The 19,355-nt window shown below is 38.7% G+C and overlaps 1 protein-coding gene across 4 annotated transcripts in view; it reads right to left on the bottom strand.

Moving 5' to 3' along the window:
- The window catches only part of rps6kal (ribosomal protein S6 kinase a, like), a 132,959-nt gene that overhangs the window by 51,955 nt on the left and 61,649 nt on the right, over positions 1-19,355 (bottom strand). The window contains exons 1-4 of one of the 4 annotated variants that reach the window (XM_043704419.1): positions 17,341-17,546; positions 15,794-15,910; positions 6,846-6,927; positions 4,213-4,293 (exon numbers count right to left, since the gene is read on the bottom strand). In XM_043704419.1, the coding sequence (XP_043560354.1) occupies positions 4,213-4,293; positions 6,846-6,927; positions 15,794-15,910; positions 17,341-17,370 (310 nt within the window). In that variant the 5' untranslated portion in view covers positions 17,371-17,546. Of the gene's footprint in view, positions 1-4,212; positions 4,294-6,845; positions 6,928-14,893; positions 14,959-15,793; positions 15,911-17,340; positions 17,547-19,355 lie in introns of those variants that run through there. The other 3 variants (XM_043704421.1, XM_043704418.1, XM_043704422.1) reach the window with 3 other exon arrangements.

The raw sequence follows: 19,355 nt of genomic DNA, 5'->3' as shown, positions 1-19,355 counted from the left end.
CTGGAAGGTTTGTTTCCAGATACTTCATCATCATACAAGGTAACATCATCAGTGAGCCTCCGGTGAAGCGCTGGTGGTATGCCCCACTTTCTATTTATGTGTTTAGATTTCTTTGGATAGATGATATCATGATGACCTAATGAGCATTAGCAACATGGCTGTAAATGACAAAGGGTGGGATCTGAATGTTGATTGGGGTACTTAACATGACTCAAGAAAAAGGGGTTGGTTTGTTCAGTTACTTAAGGTGCCTATAACTCAGTACTGAAAGATAGCCTTAACTTGAAACATCAAGGTGGCGAGTCAGTTTGGGTGGACTTCAGAAATAGTACGGCTAAGAGGTCAGCACTAAGACCGGAAGACATAAGAGCCTAAGTGGACCATTTTGTCCACCAAGCCTGCCATTCTGTTTACTGAGAAGATGGCTGATGAGATAATTCCCAACTCAACTTTCAAGCCTTTTTTCCATAATCCTCAATGCTCTCACTGATTAAAAATCTGTCTTTCTCAGCATTGAATATACTAAGTAACCCAGCCTCAACAGCAGTAAACAATATCACAGATTCACTACTGAGGGAACTTCTCTGTATTTCTCTTCTAACTTGGTGACCTTATTTGCCAAATATATAACCAGTTATCCCACACTCTGCCACAAAGGGAAACAACCTCTCCACATTAACCCTTTTAAGCCCCATAAGAATTTTCTTTGTTTCAATGGGTGTCTCATTATTCTAAACTCTAATGAATGCCAGCCCAACCTATTCAACATCACGTCATCAGAAAATACCTAGTGCCCAAAATCAACCTAGTGAATCTTCTCTGGGGTGCCTCTAATGCCAGTGTATCTTTCCTTGGATAAGGGGCCAAAACTATTCAGTTTCCAGCTGCCTACTTAAAATCGGCAAATCGAACAGCAATTAAGTAACCAATTACTCAGGAAAGGTTAGATGTCATAATCTAGTCTAAATCCTAGATAACTACAAAACTAACCTCAACTTATCACACACCAGGTCAATCATATCGGAATCCAATGAACCAAAGAATTGCAGTCACCTATTTTGCAAAATTGAAACCGGTGCACTGTCTGTATATTTTTATTTTGTCTACAAAGAACAAACATATATGTGCTAATATATATATAGCTCCAGTACATGTAAGTGTGCCACTCTGCCAAAGTGACTTACAATTCTAAATTGATTGTCAGAGTAACTTTTAGTTCTATGCATCCTGGTCCTTGTGGGCAGGAAGAATACGCACACACATAATACCAGTTCAAACTTAACAAAACGAGTCTCTGGTTTATTCCTTGGGCAATTTGTTAACAACAATCTATCTGGTTTAAATTCAAACAAAGTTAGGCCATTAACAGTCAACCATCTCTCTGGTGCATTTTCTACAGCAATGCCTCCATCAATCACAGTCCACTTGCCATCCAAGCAGCATACTCTCCTCATACAGTATAAAAAGATGTGCACCATTACTATTCTTCTAAACGCCCTGATAAGAAATCTTGCAGACTATTCTGAATAAACCCACCTTTTCAATCTCCACTACTAATTCTACCCTGAGTAATTGTTTCTATAAGTTTCCCTACCACTGAATTTAAACTAACTGGTCTGTAATTGCTTGATTATCCTTACAACCTTTCTGGAATGAGGTCCATAATGATTTCAATTCTGTCCAGTGTTTTGTCATCTTTCCAAAGACTGGGGAAGACTGTAAGATTGTGGCTACTACCCCTGCAATTTCTACTTTCACTTCCTTCAAAATCCTAAGATGCATCTGTGTCATGTTTTAAGTACCAACAATCTATCCAAGACTACTTCTTTATAATTTTTTTGTTATCTTCCTTTTCTTACAAACTATTTTGACCCCAATACCTGCTGTGATTTACACTCAACTTTTTGTGGGTATCAAACTTAAGGTACAAACAACTTGCTAGAAACAAAATTCTGTAGACAAAAGATAGTCTGAGCATGGAAGCAGCAACTATATAAGATAAAGTAAAATACGGGGACAGCATTCCCACTGAGTGTAATCAAAGAGACTGTGCTAGTTTCAAGCAGTATTTCTTAATCAAGTTTCTTTCCATCTAATTTCCACCTTGCCAGATGCATAATCTGCCAAAATCATCACAATCAGGCTATAATCTTTCACAATTTTTTTCTTTAGATGTTACTCTACAATATTCCTCGATATAAAATGGTAACTTTGATTAATACAACTGAATACTGGCTTAGCACAAAATTTGCATTTTTAATCACAATGTGCTGTCACCTCCTTTAAGATAAATTCCTGAAAATTACTCAAAGAACACAATTTTCTCCTTCTATCAGCGTACAGTTATCAGCTTTATTAAGTTCAAAATAACATTCAAAAATTTTGAAATTGTGTATTAGTGTCCTGTGGGCAAAAGAACCAGCTTGAATCTAAAGCTACCTAGAAGGCCTGTTAACCACTACAGTTAGCAAACTTATTTTGGAGATGAGCCTAGATTTCTGAGTGGGATCAGCTTCCACAGATCTTAAACTAGAATAAAAGATCACAAACATTATTTACATTTCTTAATTAAAATGGCCCCATCTTTCATGGGCTATGCCGCAAAAAAAAACTATTCAACTAATTTTGATTAATTAGTTGCGGGTGTATTTTGGGTCAGAAGTGTTGAGACTTAAGCAGCACATCCTTGAGCAGCCGATTTATTCACCAATGAGGGGACTGATAGTACACCAAAGTTCATGTGATTGTCCAAAGACCATAGGCAAGCACATAATTTAAACTATCATTCATAAATATACCATTTTCTTCTACTTTCTCAAAATAATGATATAATATTTCACTCAAATAATAACAGACACACAAAGCAAATTAATTCTGCCACCTGTCACATTTCCATTAGCAACCACTAAACCTTTCACTCTTTGCATTTTAACTTCCTTGTCACGCTGCATTGTTACATTAGGGGATTATTGCTGTATCACACAAATGCATGGCTAACTATTGACAGCATTGAAAAAGTACTGTGTCAAATATGAGGTTTATGACTTTGTTATACTTTGAGATGGTCTTTAATCTGGGACAAAGTTGAGTTAAAATGTCACCTGTTCAAATATCTGCCTAAAACAGTCTGTTAAAACTAAAAGGAAGAAAGTTGTAGGTTATTCAAGCTCAAAGACAATGACAGCAGCATCTGTGTTTACAGTGGTCAGACAGCAAATTTCCAAAGTTCTCAGAAGGTATTCAGAATCAATTTGTGAACAATACTGTAAACTCTGTTTGCTTCCCAGATATGAGAAAGTTGACATCTCTATGATAGCTAACAAGTTAAAACTGGATTCAAGACCCATATATTACACATGAATAAGAAATGGAGTTTGAGAGGATCACAGTTTCTCAAGATATTCTTGAAGCTCAGGCAAGCTAGTCTGTTAGGATCCAGGAGAGAGGGGACACAGCCAAGAGTTGAAAGTGTCCATGCATGTAGGAATGAAGGTAGGAGATTGCAATCAGATTGAAAATATTAAACGCATAAGGATTTGCTTATCTTGCTCTCGAGGGAGAATTTCGAGGAAAAACATTTACTGTGAAAGACAACTCTGGGACTAAACGTTATCTGACCAGAAATGTAAGGATCAAAAGTAAATTGTCAGAAGCTAATAAATTTGGGCTGGGTCCAGGAAAAAAATGAACGATTATTTCAGAGACAGTGTGCCTGTGAAATTATTTTTTTTTCTGTTTAGTAGCTTAGCAAATATAAATGTACAACAGTACTTAGCTAATGCTACTAAGTCTGCTTATAATAGTAAATGTCTCAAAATGTAAAACCTTGTATGATCTATCAGCTGAAAGTTCAAGTTTCTTTTTTGAAATATCAGCCTCTACAGGTACTCTATCAGTACAAAATATTCTTAGATAATAGTTAAAGTATACTACTGTAATGGAAAATTAAAGTAGTGAATCTATATATTGTCTAAAATACAACAGAATAAAATAATCTAGAGACAGAGATATACATCATGGAAACAGACCCTTCGGTCCAACTCGTCCATGCTGACCAGATATGCTACATAAATCTAGTCCTATTTGCCAGCATTTGGCCCATATCCCTTTAAATCCTTCCTATTCATGTACCCATCCAGATGCCTTTTGAATTTATAAAAACTAAGTTAGAAGTATCAAAATAATTTAACATGAGTCAAATTTAATACTTGCCATAGTGTAATTTAACAATAAATGGATGATTTACTTCGACTAGAATATCTCGTTCCATTTTTGTTCGGACACGATCCCGTACTGAAAATAAACAAACACAATCATCACTGAAAGGAAATGTAGAAAGTTCATAAATCTACCAAAATCACCTGGGATGAGAACATTCCTTCAACCTGCACAAATTTTAGTTCTTCAACTACTGCTGGCTGTATGAAGCTAACTACCCTGCCCTTTCCCAAAAGGAACTAGACTATATAAAGATACTTATTTCATACAAATAAAGGAAAAAGTAAACCAAGGACATTGATTCTTAGGTGATTTGGCTCCTTACCCAAATATACAGACCAAATAATTTACCTAAAAACTCAAGTGTATTAATTATGCTCATTAAAATAAAAGCAACATTCTGAAGATGCTGGAAAACTGAATTTTTTTTTTAAATGCTGTAAATATTCAAGTTAAGCCAAGTTAGTGGTTTAGGTCATTTACCTTTCATCAGAACTTGCACTTGGTTGCAAAGCTGGTTTTCAGGAATTAAAGGCTGATACTTCCCTAGATTTTCTTTTCCATTTCTGAGGGATACAAAAATCTAATGTCCAAACTAACTGGTGGGAAAATTGTTGAAAGCTTACAGTTAGACACCTTGGAATGGCACAAATGAGGATCTGATCATTCAAAAACATATCTTTGCCAAACATCCAGGATGAGCCTAACAATGGCAGTTGTTGGAGGGAATCCTGAGGGACAGGATTTACATGGACTTGGAATGGCAAGGATTGATTAGGGATAGTCAACATGGCTTTGTGCGTGGGAAATCTCACCAACTTGATTCAGTTTTTTGAAGAGGTAACAAAGAGGATTGATGAGGGCAGAGCGGTGGATGTGATCTATATGGACATCAGTAAGGCAGTTGACAAGGTTCCCCATGACTGACTGGTTCGCAAGGTTAGATTTCATGTAATACAGGGAGAACTAGCCACTTGGATACAGAACTGGCTTGAAGGTAGAAGATAGAAGGTGGTGATGGAGAGCTGTTTTTCAGACTGGACTGGTGTGCCACAAGGATCGTTGCGGAGTCCAATGTTTTTAGTCATTTTAGATTAGATTAGATTAGATTAGATTCCCTACAGTGTGGAAACAGGCCCTTTGGCCCAACAAGTCCACACCGACCCTCCGAAGGGTAACCCACCCAGACCCATTCCCCAACCCGATATTTACCCCTGATTAATACACCTAACACTAGGGGCAATTTAGCACGGCCAATTCACCTGACCTGCACATCTTTGGACTGTGGAAGGAAACCGTAGCATCCGGAGGAAACCCACGCAGACACGGGGAGAATGTGCAAACTCAACACAGTATGCTTTTCTTTATTAGACAGAGCATTGAGTATAGGAGTTGGGAGGTCATGTTGTGGCTGTACCAGACATTGGTTAGGCCACTTTTGAAATATTGTGTACAATGCTGGCCTCCTACCTATCAGAAGGATGTTGTGAAACTTGAAAGGATTCACAAAAGATTTACAAGGATGTTGCCAGGGTTGGAGGATTTGAGCTATCGGGAGAGACTGAATAGGCTGGGGCTGTTTTCCCTGGAGTGTCGGAGCCAGAGGGGTGACCTTACAGATGTTTATAAAATTTCTGGGATGGGGGTGTCCAGAATGGGAGAGCATAGGTTTAGGGTGAGGGGGGGAAAAAGATATAAAAGGGACTTAAGGGGCAACTTTTTCACACAGAGGGTGCTGCACAAATGGAATGAGCTGCCAGAGGAAGTGGGGGAGGCTGGCACAATTACATTTAAAAGGCATCTTGATGGGTATATGGATACAAAGGCTTTAGACGGATATGGGCCAAGTGCTGGCAAATGGGACTAGATTAGGTGAGGATATCTGGTTGGTATGGATGAGTTGGACCAAAGGGTTTGTTTCCGTGCTGTACACCTTTATGGCTCAATGTTTAATTTCTGGCACATCAAGCTTGCTTACCTCCCAGGGAAAATGGCACTTCAATGTACTCAAAGCACTTGGTACCATTGTTACCATATCTGCAAGCAGAGACCTGAAAGCCTTGCCAGTTCAAATTCCCACGCCAAATGAGTGATATAACATTTACAACCAAGACTGAAACAATGTCAAATGTTTATTAGAAGTAGCTCAGCTAAACAATCTGGCAATTGCCATCTGTTAAAATTCATTTCACACAGGCCTTTTGGTTGGATGCAATATGCATCATGGCTCTATTATTTGAATTTTATGAATGACCAGTTAGTTAAACCTGTTGAAAACTTGAAGGCCTTTTTACAAAATCAAATGTGACTTCAGCAATACTTTCTCAAAGTTTTTTTTATAAATGGTCATATATTAAGGATTTAAAATATATTAAAGCCCATTCATGTAACACTACAATTCAAAAAAAGAGGATAAAGCACAAATGGTGGAAAAGAAAATAGAAAATTCTCAGTTAATTGACCTGAACTATTAACTTTGACTGTCTGACCTCAGTATCTCCAGCTTCTCAGTATTTGCGGTGTTCCGATTTTGTATTATAAAATGTGTTTCTCATCCTCCTTAATTCAGGATGGGAAACTAACAGTTTGAACTTAAAATTTGAAATAAGCAGTTAAGACAGACTTGCCTTTTAGCGTTGCTTTCTTCAGTACTTTCATTGCATACAACTGTCCAGCATCAGGGCCAACTGCCTTTCGAACCAGAAAGACCTGATCACAGAAATGTGCAAAAGGTTATAATTTTGATGAAAAATTGAAATTTAAAACATGAGCTGAAATAATTTCAGTAGCATCATCTGCAGCATTTTCAAGAATCATCAACTAGTCAAATAAAGTTTAGGGCTATGCTTCACAATCTTCTGTACTCCACAGCAACCAAAATCTAGTGATCACAATTTTGAAAATTTCTACGGATAAAGCATTAGAGGCTTTATGAAAGAGGCTTCAAAATTGCCATCAGCCTTAGGGAAAAGTGCTTCCTCAGTTCATTGCATAAAGACTAGACTCTAACATTAAAGCTACTTTCTGTATTTGTTCATAATATTTTAATGGCCCTTATACCTGGACTTCAAAGCCTTACTGGACAGCCACAGTTTATAGTTTCTCACCTCATAGCAAGTATGTAGTTTCAAATTTCATACATTCAAAGTGGATGAACATATATTTGCCTACATTAAAATATGTTCGCCACAACTTTGCCCATACATTAACTGAACAAAATCTCTTTATAACGTTAAGCTCCCATCTACAATATTTATAAAGCCACCCAGCCTTGTATCACCAACAAACTTGGATAAATGGCTTTCTATTCTATTATCTAAGTCAGTAGTAAACACTGGGGTGAATAGTTCAGGCCTCAGAATGGATGGAAGAATATCCTAACAAATACAGTACCTTCACATTAATCTTACTCTGTCTGTCATTTGTTGTTCAGCCAGTTTCCAAATAATTTGCACTTGAGACAGAAATAAATAAAGGTCACATTTGAAGAAGAAATGTGGAAGAAAACTTACGTGGAGCACGAACACGGTTTAGGTTTGCTTGTGCATTGTAAATCCTTGAAATATTTCTTTATATTTAAAGCAGAACTTGTGAAAGTTACTAAACTTTCTCAGAAGCATTGGTTAAAAGGTTGAGATCGGGGGATCCAAGATGGCGGCAATCTAGGAAGCTCACGTTGCAGAGCTCCGCACCGCAGCGCAGGCAGGGCGAAGTTTTAACCCGCCCTACCCGGACTACTGTAATACCCTGGGTCTCTGGAAAGGTTGTGGTGTCCCAGGAAACTGTCAGAGAGCAACTTACCTCACCGGCCAGGGTTGCCAAAGAAGGGAGGAGGTACATCCAAGGCCAGGTCCAGCCTGCAGGATCCTCAGAGTCTTTTTCCTACAAGGTCCTGTTAAAGGAGCTCATGAAATCTCATGAGATGTTGGGCAAGCAGATAGAGGAGAAGCTGGCCCCAATCTCTATCATGCTGCAGAACCATGAACAGCAGCTGGGAGACATGGAGAAAAGGACAGATGAGGTAGAACACAGTCACATTGGTGGAAGCTAATACTGATTCCTCCAAGGATAAAATCTGGGCCCTGGAGACGCAGGTCCATAATTTGCTTGACCAGGTTGATGACCTCAAGAACAGGATCTGGAGAAAAAAATATTCAGATTGTCGGTCTGCTGGAGGGTAAGGAAAGTGAGAGACCGGTGAAATTTATTAGGGCTGGTTGCCAAAATTCCTTAACTTGCAGGCTGGAATGAGAAGCTTGCAGATTGAGGGGGCTCACTGGGTCTCAGCATGGAGGTCAGGTTGGATCAATGTCCTCATCCTGTCTTGATGCAGTTTCATCACCACAGAGATAAGACGACATTCGTCGAAGCTTCCAGGATCCCGGGGAAGAATCCGAAGGCCCTAGATTATGAGGGCTCTAAGATCATGCTCTTCCAGGACTTCTCAGTGGCAGTGATCAGGAAAAGAAAATCCTATGATGGCGCCAAGACAAGACTGAGGGAGCTTGGGATGCAGTAGTCTTTCAGGTATCTAGCGGTGCTTCGGAACACTTAGATGGATCTGTACATCTCTTTGACATGTCGGAGAAAGCAAGAGACTTTGTGGACAAAAATTAACTTAATCTAAACAATTTAGTATGTGCAAATAGTAGTGTTGTTTGGCTATGTCTACTTCACTTTAAATAAAAGGAGGAAGTCTGTTTAGGACTTTCTTTTCCACTTTTTTATTGGTAACAATCTGGTCTAAACTATGGTCGGGAACAGTTGGGATGGGTGCTTTGAATTTCTCCTCAAATTTCTGGTAGATGCATTTTCTAAACTGATCAGTATTGAGTTCCGGCATATCATTATCAGGGGAGATTTTAATTGTCTTAAGGAACCCACAGTAGACAGGTTGCCCAAAGGCTCCCCGATATTCTCTGTACAAACTAAACAATTAGTCGATCTGTGTGTAGAGTTAGGGTTGATGGACATCTGGAGGTGTCTCCACTCTACAGGCAGGGCTTTTGCGTTTTTTTTTTCCCATCCACACAGATGTCATACCAGGACTGATTTTCTTTCTGATCCCCATGGCAACCCTGGATTTGATGGCATCATGTACAATTAGTAATATTACCATCTCTGATCATGCTCCAGTGTACCTGTTGGTTAAGATTAAAGACGTTATAGTGAGCCCGAGGCACTGGCATATGGATCCCTTTATCCTTAAGAATATTCAGTCAGTGGAGTATTTCTCTAAAGAATTCAGGGTGTTCCTAGATTAATTCAGGCTCGGTTAGGAGCACGTCCTTCCCTTGGGAAACTGCCAAAGCCTATGCCAGAGGGTTAGTTATCTCCTACTCTGCCAGTAGGAAGCAGCAGAAGGGTGAGCAACAGCATCTCCTCGAAGCACAGTTGAAGGCAGCCGAGAAGGCTCACTTTGACAGGCCCTTGATGGCCAAGCTGCAGTGGATTACGGCGCTGCGGTCTGCATTGAATTCTGTGCTCATGAAGACAGCAAAGAACCAATAGGTACAGTGGAGCTTACCTTCACAAAACAAAGGTTAAATGAGCATGGTGACAAATAGGGCAAGTGCCTAGTGAATCTTGCCAGGAAATGGAGTGCCCTTCAAACCATTATGTCAATTAGGGAAGGGTCTGGGAACCTAACATGTGCTTCCAAAAAGATGAATGCGGCATTCCAGAGATTTTACTCTGAATTACACCTATCTGAGGACTGTGAGGAGGGGCGGGCCAAGATGGAGCTCCCAGGTGTGACTCCCGAACAATAGTCTCTCTTCAATGCCCCCTTATCAGAGCAAGAGGTGCAGGAGGCTGTGAAACAGCTTCAGAATGGTAAGATGCCCAATCCTGATGGACTTCCCAGTGAATTTTATAAGGAATTTATAAGCATATTGTCAGGCTTGATGCTCAACATGCTCAATGACTCATACAGTCATGATCATCTCCCACCATCTCTAAGAGGGGCCAATATTTCGCTTATTCTTAAAAAAAAGGGAAGGTCCCAAATGTGTGCTTCGTACAGGCCCAATTCTCTCTTATATGTTGGCATTAAAATCCTCCGTAAAACTCTTGCATTAAGGCTGGAGACTGTGTTGCCTTCTATTGTTAAAGAGGGCCAGACAGGCTTCAATAAAGGGTCACAGATCCTCCAATAATGTTAGGGGGCTGCTTAATGGAATTCAAGCATGTCAACAACAGTCAATACAGAGATTGGAGATTTCTCTAGATGCAGAGAAGACATTTGACCGAGTTGAGTGACCGTATTTTTTTTATACTCTCGAGCGATTTGGCTTGGGCGAAGCCTTTATGAGATGGGTAAAGGTTCTCTACAAGTGACCCCCTCGCTGCAGTCATCACCAATGGGGTACGATCAAGCAACTGTTGCATTTTAAAGGGCAGCTGACAGGGGTGTCCCCTTTTGCCATTGTATTTTACATTGGTGATTGAACCGTTGGCAGAGGCCATTCATAGGGATGCCAATATATCAGGTCTAGAAGTGGGATCAAACTTACATAACATTTTGTTGTAAGCAGACAATATCCTCATTTTTCTTTGTCAAATCTAGCAATTTCGGTGCCTCGCCCGATATAATGCATCATTTGACACCTTTTTGAGATACAAGATTAATTTCGCAAAATCAGAGGCAATGCCTATGGGTAGTCTTACGAAGGTGCTAGATCTTGAGGGAGAATCTCGATACCCATTTAAGTGGTCACTGGGGGGTTTTATGCATTTGGGCATATTCATCACTCCAGTTCTTCTTTAGTTGTTTAAAGCTAATTTTATTCAATTATTTTACAAAATCAAACAAGACCTTCAAAGATGACAGGCGCTTCCGGTCTCATGATTAGGTCAGACAGCTCTTACTAAAATGAATATTCTCCCCCGTTTGTTGTACCCTATAAGGATGCTCCCTCTGATAGTTGATAAGCAAGCATTAGGAGACTGAATGGCTGGCTCAGCTCTTTTATTTGGCATTGTAAGCAGCCCCTTATTAAATTAGCTAAACTGCAATTGCCTCACAAACTGGGGAGTGGATCTCCTGAACATTAAAAACAATCAACGAAGCTCGCGTTTATCTTACGAGTGTGATTGGGTTTGTGGGGGCCCTTTTTCAATATGGTTAGATATCAAAACCTCTCAGGCCAAGTGCCCCCTTAATAATTTACTGTTTTTGGATAAAATGAGGACAGTTAAGGAATATTGCCATAACCCAATAGATAGCATTACTGTTAAAGCATGGAGGACAATTTGGCAGAATATTGGCAATATTGGTAAAACATCTTTTCTTACACCTATAATGGGTATGCTGGGTTTTCAACTGGGAATGATGGATTCAGGATTCAAACATTGGGCAGCTAGGGGTGTGTCTTGCATGGGTCATTTATTTGAGGGAGACACAATGATGTCTTTTGATCAGCCATCAGATATGAACTATCTAGCAGGGACCTCTTTCATTGTTTTCAAGTTAGGAATTTAATTCAAAAAAAGACTACACTTATGACTGATCTGTACAAATCCAACATAGAGAGGAGGGTGCTCAGTGCTTAGAGTACCTTTTCAGTCAGCACCTATATCATCAAATGAGGGGTGGCCCTTCAGATGAGTTCGATCGGGCTTTGCAGGGTTAGGAGAGCGCGCTAGGCGTGGAGGTCTCCTCAGAGGCATGGGAAGATATTTGGGAAAACACAAGAAAAATATCAATTTGCAACAGGACACATAGGGTTCACTTGGCTCCAGACGGTATGTCAAAAATTAAACCAGGGGTATCTACAACATGGCCCAAGTGTAAAATTAGTACAGGAACTCTTACTTATTGTCTCTGTGGCAGGCTTCAAACATACTGGAGCACTTTGGCAGGTGCAATGGAGGGGATTGTGTGTGTAATTTCTTCTTGGCCTGCCCGGTGCATTTCCTTTAGATGCACAGAAGAAAAAACTTTTCAACATCCTCACTTTCTGCGCAAAGAAGAATGTCTTGTTAGGTTGGTGTCCAAAAACCCGGGCCTGTCAGGTTGGCGTAAGATTGTTATGGAGCATATCCCCTTGGATTTTCTTACAAGCATGGTACACCACAAATCTGAGAATTTCTCTAAGACATGGCAACCCTTTTTGGAAATACCTGGACACAGATTTGTCAGCCACACTAACAAGGGCTTTTATTTAGTCGTAACGATTGCACTTTACGAGTCCAATATCTAGAGAGGCGGTACTGTGAACGTACGAATATGTGAAAAGTAACGCTCTCTATATTCGAGAGTTAGTGTTTTGTTTTGCTGAGCTATATTATTATTTAGTTAAGTAGTTAGTTGGGTTTTAATATATTTTAATATATTTATACATTTGTACACGATGGCGGTTTGGGTTTTTTGAATTTTTTTGTTGTTTTGTATGGTTTTGAATTGTATTATTTTGTATTTGTTATAATATTTAAAAAATCTTTCAATAAAAAGATATTTTAAAAAAGGTTGAGATCAAAACCGCAGTATGATTTAAAGGTCTGCAGGTTCAGCTCCTTAAAAGCGAATATTTACAACAAACACCTTCCATCCAAAACAGACAGGATGTTCTTTTGAACGCAAGGAATATTTTGAAAGTAATATCAATATTCAAAAGAACTAATTTACACTTGCCACATACAAACATGCATCAACAAGTGAACGTTTTTCCTCATCCAAAATACAATTAATGATGTTCAAAATTTGTGAGAAGATTTGTAGCTCGGGTGCTCGTTGCTGTAGTTCTGTTCGCCGAGCTAGAAGTTTTTGTTGCAACCGTTTCGTCCCCTGTCTAGGTGACATCCTCAGTGCTTGGGAGCCTCCTGTGAAGCGCTTCTGTGGTGTTTCCTCCGGCATTTATAGTGGCCTGTCCCTGCCGCTTCCGGTTGTCAGTTTCAGCTGTCCGCTGTAGTGGCCGGTATATTGGATCCAGGTCGATGTGTTTGTTGATGGAGTTTATGGATGAGTGCCATGCTTCTAGGAATTCCCTGGCTGTTCTTTGTTTCGCTTGCCCTATAATGGTAGTGTTATCCCAGTCAAATTCATGTTGCTTGTTGTCTGCATGTGTGGCTACTAGGGATAGCTGGTCGTGTCATTTCGTGGCTAGTTGATGTTCGTGGATGCGGATCGTTAGCTGTCTTCCTGTTTGTCCTACGTAGTGTTTTGTGCAGTCCTTGCATGGGATTTTGTACACTACATTAGTTTTGCTCATGCTGGGTATCGGGTCCTTTGTTCTGGTGAGTTGTTGTCTGAGAGTGGCTGTTGGAAAGAACAATACTGGCCAAGGGACTCAACTACAACCACAGGGACGCCAAAACAGCAGACTTCCTAGCAGCACTAGAATGCACACTCAGGAACAATGGACTGACAGAAGAGACACAACAGTGAGACAAAGTATCGTATCCCTGATAACAAGGAAAAGACAAACACATAACATCAACACCAAGGAGAGGGAAGCACTAAAATCACTAAGAAACGATAAGAACATAATCATACTACCAGCAGACAAAGGCAGAATGACGGTCATCCTGGACAAAGCAGAGTACATCCAAAAAGCACAACAACTACTTGCAGATACCAACACCTACCAAAAGAGGGAGTTTGACCCCACCCCACAGCTCACCAATAGAATAAACAACACACTGAGGAATCTACAAAAAAAACGGACAGATGACCAGGTCGGACCTACAAAGAATGAAACGTGAAAGCAACAACACCCCCAGATTCTATGGACTACCTAAAGTGCACAAACCAGACATCCCACTCAGAAAAAAAACTGGGGTAAATGCCCTTAAAATTACATCCTGGAAAATGAACAAGCACAAAGTGTCCCACTGAAATTGCATTTGTTATATTTAACAGAAACATAAATCCATTTGTTTAAGTTTGGTACATGCTTCAATTATCATAGCACCAGGAATTTTTTCACATGGTTGTAATAAATGTCTATAATCTACAATTTGACTTCAGCACCTTTCCTTTTCACTTTTGCAGCTCATCACTGCCCAGAAATTCAATGTATTTTTCATGTTTGAACAGCAAAAGTACTGTACACACTTAGTTCAATAAATGTATTATATGATACATTTGTTTAAAGTGTGCTCCAGTTAAATCTAACTTTAAGGTTTGAAACAATCACATTCCCTGAAACATGATGTATAAATTTATTCAAAAATAGCTAATTATGACCTCAAAAAGTGTAATCAGAAATTGTCAATTGCTCATACATTTTCAATTAAGTCAGAGTAATGCAAATTTAAGTCAAACTTTAGAGCTGAGAAATTAACCAAGCTGAGTGGAATGTTAATTAACACTTAGACCACTAAGAAAGAAAATCAATGATTTCAGAAAATACTTGAAAAGCATTATGGATTCAAGTGCAACAGCATGAACAATTACTAGTTAACATGCTGTTAGAGGTCCTGCAAAACAGGTTTCTTGAGGAAATCGTTGAGCCATTCAAGCATTGAATACCCAATCTCCACGTTGAGATTTAGCGGATGCCAGGTGAAAAACAGTGGAAACACTAAAGAGTTTCTTATCCTAATGATTAGCCCACATTCCCTGCACATAGATAAATATCAGGTCAGTTTGGCTGAGACGGCATCACCCTTTCAAGGTTGAATAACTGCAGATGCGCAGTACCAAGTTTGCACATGAATGAATAGGAGTTACCTCAGCCAGGCATGAGATTCCAGCAAGGAATAAACCTCCTCAGATAGGAAAGATGAATGAGAAAACTGGTGAGAGAAGAAAACAGGAATGTTTGTTTTTACTATGGCTGGTCAGCATAAAAATGTTTGGGCTCTGGAAATACTGAAATTGGGTCTGCAAAGACTATAGCATGCAAAATTAAGCTTCTGGACAGCTTGTTTCCAGCACATTTGGTTCCCAGGTAGTGAATATTCATGAACAACTTGGACAGGGTGTCTGTGGACTACTTCAGCAAGAATGCCGTACCCCTCATTCAAATTCAGGTTTCGTTCAACATCTTCTATATACTTCTAAACGGTGATATTTCCTGTCCATGAAAAATAGAAGCTCTCGTTAATTTCTGCTTTTGCAAATCCAGGAACAGAGGCCATATCTAGAGCTCTCTCTTTACCCAACCATCCTCAACTAAAATTAACCTGATCAAGTATGAACCTCTTAATCTGTGCTGTTTAACTTCAGAAAAGCAAAAACACATACCCGTTCTTTTCCAATATCATTTACACTGTGCATGATTCATTAATTGGTCTTGTTTCCCTGTTACATCACAAGATATTTTGACACAAGACCAGTCATAGACAAAGGTAACCATAGCAATTGGAAATCAGTTAATTTAGTCTGCGCTGGATACCTCACATCAAATTATGACTTGTAGCAAAAGAATACATGAACACATCAGCAAAGGTTGAATCAGCAACGGAGATAATGTTATCCTTTGTAATATCATGTTCACATTCAAAAGTATATGCAAACTTTGAGGAAAAGGATCAGATGAACACATGAATTTGAATTCCTGCCTGTTGAATAAAGAGTGGTTAAATTCTCTCAACAGCCTGCTGTCACCAAAATGACAAAGACACTGACCTTTCCAAAAGATCCCTGTCCAAGGACCTTCAGCAATTCAAATTGTGTGGGATCAGCCTTCTCACAACCTTCCTTCACATGATGCGTGATTGCAATCTCTTTGAACCTTCCTTCATCCTGAAGATACAAAGTTTTGAAAGCATAGCTCTATAATTAAATATCAAGCAATTGATGACTGTATTTTGATTAAAATAATTTCAAAGCAATCAACAGGCTGACTTCATCAATATTTTTTCTTTTGTTACTATAAAGAATTGTCAGAGAGTGGATAACATTTTTAGAAGCACCATGGAACTAACAGGCATACAAGAAAATGATGTAGAGAAGAACCTAAATAAAGACCTTGGTAAAATTGGTCTCAGTATCCACAGATGGAAAAAAAAAGAGGCAAGTCACTGTACTTGGCTATTCTTGGTCAGTCCACAGAATCATCTGATGGACAGTGTACATCTGACATAAGATGACGGCTGGTTTATTGCTCAAGACCATTCCAATACCCTCTGCCTTCAAATAATTCAGCATCTACATCTCAGGTTTGTTTATATACAAGGAATGGTACACAAGATAGAAGGAAAATGGAACAAAATTTAAACAGAGAGTATGGTGAGTTCATGATTACAATATACAGGTATTAATGTAACTGTATTGTATCCAATTTGTAGATCCTGTTTCAAGTCCTCAAAGCTAAATCCATTTAATCATATCCGTTTGAGAGACGTTCAAATGCCAACAGGATGCAGGCAAACAGCTACAGAGGTGTGATGTGGCACTAACGGTAAATTAGAGAAAAATATTGTTAAGAACTAGAATGTCAGATTAAAAAACAAAGCACAATGTATCACCCTGCTGCAATCTTGGTTGGAGTGATCTTTCATCAAAAAATTGCTAAATATAAAAGTGAACAAAGGAAATCAACTGTAAATAGCAAAATATTTTACATGCAAATTAGCCACTTGGACTGTTCCAATTATCTACTCATGCTGTATTAATTACAATTGAGTTAACATACACATAATAAATCAAATTATTGGAGCAGTTACATATGGTATTCCAAGTTTATATAAATGGTTTTTCAAATAAACTTATTTAAATTTGTCTATTTCACAAAAACGAAATGTGCAGTCACTCTCTTTCCCTCTTCTGAAGCTCTGTATTACAGAAAATATGAAAGCAGAACCATTCAAACCGAATTAAGTTTGCGTAGCACATCAACATAAACAAAATTCTGTGATATAATGCCATATACTGTGTACGAAATGCCGAACTCAAATTAAATTGAACAAACTGGGAGTTGATCCAAAAAGGATTCATGACTCAAATGTGAAAATAAAGACACACCGTTCTGTTCAATATGCCAAAACACCCACACTGCAACCCACTACAAGCCTGAAGCGCACATGTACAATTATGAACAGAGCATTTCAGTTACAAGAATCCATAATGCGAAAAAAGATTCTGGGGTATTTTTTGAAAGAAACAAATCTTAATTTACAACTATTTTCTCTGAACTGCTGCATATAATTGTCTGTGTAATTTATCTTACTTACACTGCATTTTACAGCACTGAAACCAGCCATTGAGCCAAACAGGGCTATCGGTGTTGATGCTTGAAATGAGCTCTTGTCACCCTGCTCCGTTTCAGCTCATCAACATATCCTCCTACTCATTACTCCCTCAGTTACTGGTCCAGCTTCTTTTTAAGTGCATTGGTAATTCGTAGCTAAGGCAAAATGCTTCAATGAGCAAATTAAGTTGATAGGTTGACAATTTCATTCTTAAAAGAATTAACACGTATGAAGCAACATCACTAAATCTATGCCATCAAAGATTAGCTAGAAACTAGCCTTAATAATTTGTCAAATCAGTCACATCACCCCAAGTATAAATAAAAATTAGAGACTTTCCAAATCTCGATTAAAACTGTCCTTTAGAGTAAACACAAAGTTGAATATTGCTCCACACAAATGGTTAACTCAGCTACTCATTTTCTGCAACATGCAAACAGGGAATATTACCAAATCCAGCTCTCTACTAGCATGTTTAAAATGGGTCAATGGAAATACCAATGCAATATGGACTTGCAGTTTCAGTATCAGGAACTGGCTCAGAAAACCTAGGTGAGAATCCAAACTGAAGTAACATAAAAGTGATTTGTTCTGGTGTCACTTGGTGTACCAAAACAATGAGTATTGATTTAATCAACACATGCAATAACTGAAATCAGCAGATATTTGGGTGTAATTTTGATTGTAATTTAAGGTGGAAAGAAGTTAAACAAATACAATAGTTCTTTCCAGAATAAAGCTTCTTTGGGAAATCAACACTGACATTTCCCAATAACGTAAACCCATTGCTTCAGGAATCTTATGCCTTTTTATTTAAAAATTAATATTTGGCTGCATTGCATAGATGAATAATTACAATCAAGGTATTTGAGCAACTCCACACAGCAGTTCCAATAACATTAGCAAAGACATATCAAACCCTACAGTGCCATTTTAAATTTGAAATCAACACAATATTCCTGAACAGCATGCCCAAGTAACAGAAGTTCTTATGATTTTGAGATGTACATGATTCCATTAATAGATGAAACATAACTTGAATCCAACACGAACATTTTCAAACACTTTGTAATAGGTCTTGAAACAATGTTATATTAATAAAGCACAAAAGGTATTAAAATGATTTTACTGACTTGCTTGGATTTAAGGAACAAATCAGGTCATGCTCTCTGAGTGTGTCACCTTTACTGATACCATCTATGTAATATCAGTTCAGCAACAAACTTGGTAAGAATGCAGCAAAAATGAAGTGCAAACTCCATAAATGTAAACTATTCATCGGACTGATAACAATCAATGGCAGAATATTGGTTTACAATGGTGTGAAGGCTTTGGAAAAGAAGAGAGCTGCTGGATATTTTGAAGGGAGCTGTTTAGACACAGTCTACAAAGAGCAAATAGCTATAGAGGTAAATCAAGCCATGAGTGCCTGGATCTAGCAGCACAAGACTTATCAAGACCTCATCAGGGACCAAGGTCAGTGAATGTGTTATCAACTGCTATGTTCTGCCACATCTCTCATTTCTCAATTCATCAAAGACCATTACTCATCTACCATCAATTTCTATTGGTCAGGATTCCCACCCAACATTTCAGTGCTACAGATCTCTCACAATTTTATAGGTTGGGCACTTAAACATTCAATTACACAGGATACCAGGGTACAAACAGTCTATCATACTAACATAATGTTTGTCTAGATTCCCCATTTATATAATTTACTGCAACTACTTGGTGTGGCAGGAGGCTCCACATTTTGACTATTCTTTGGCTTAAAAGCATTGCTTCCGAATTCCTGATTGGATTTCTTTGCGGTTAACTTGGAATGATAAATAGCTTCCTTTCCTAGAAGCAATCTCTGTATCCACTCTATCAAAACCTTATAGAATTTTACGTAGACCTATATTCAGTTACCCCTGTGGTGTAAAATTCCAAGCAGTGGAATGTGGTGAAACGATAGCTTCCTTTCCTAGAAGCAATCTCTGTATCCACTCTAT

Source organism: Chiloscyllium plagiosum, chromosome 15 (genome assembly GCF_004010195.1).
Source record: "Chiloscyllium plagiosum isolate BGI_BamShark_2017 chromosome 15, ASM401019v2, whole genome shotgun sequence".
Taxonomy (NCBI): domain Eukaryota; kingdom Metazoa; phylum Chordata; class Chondrichthyes; order Orectolobiformes; family Hemiscylliidae; genus Chiloscyllium; species Chiloscyllium plagiosum.
This window is presented reverse-complemented; position numbering and strand designations above follow the sequence as displayed.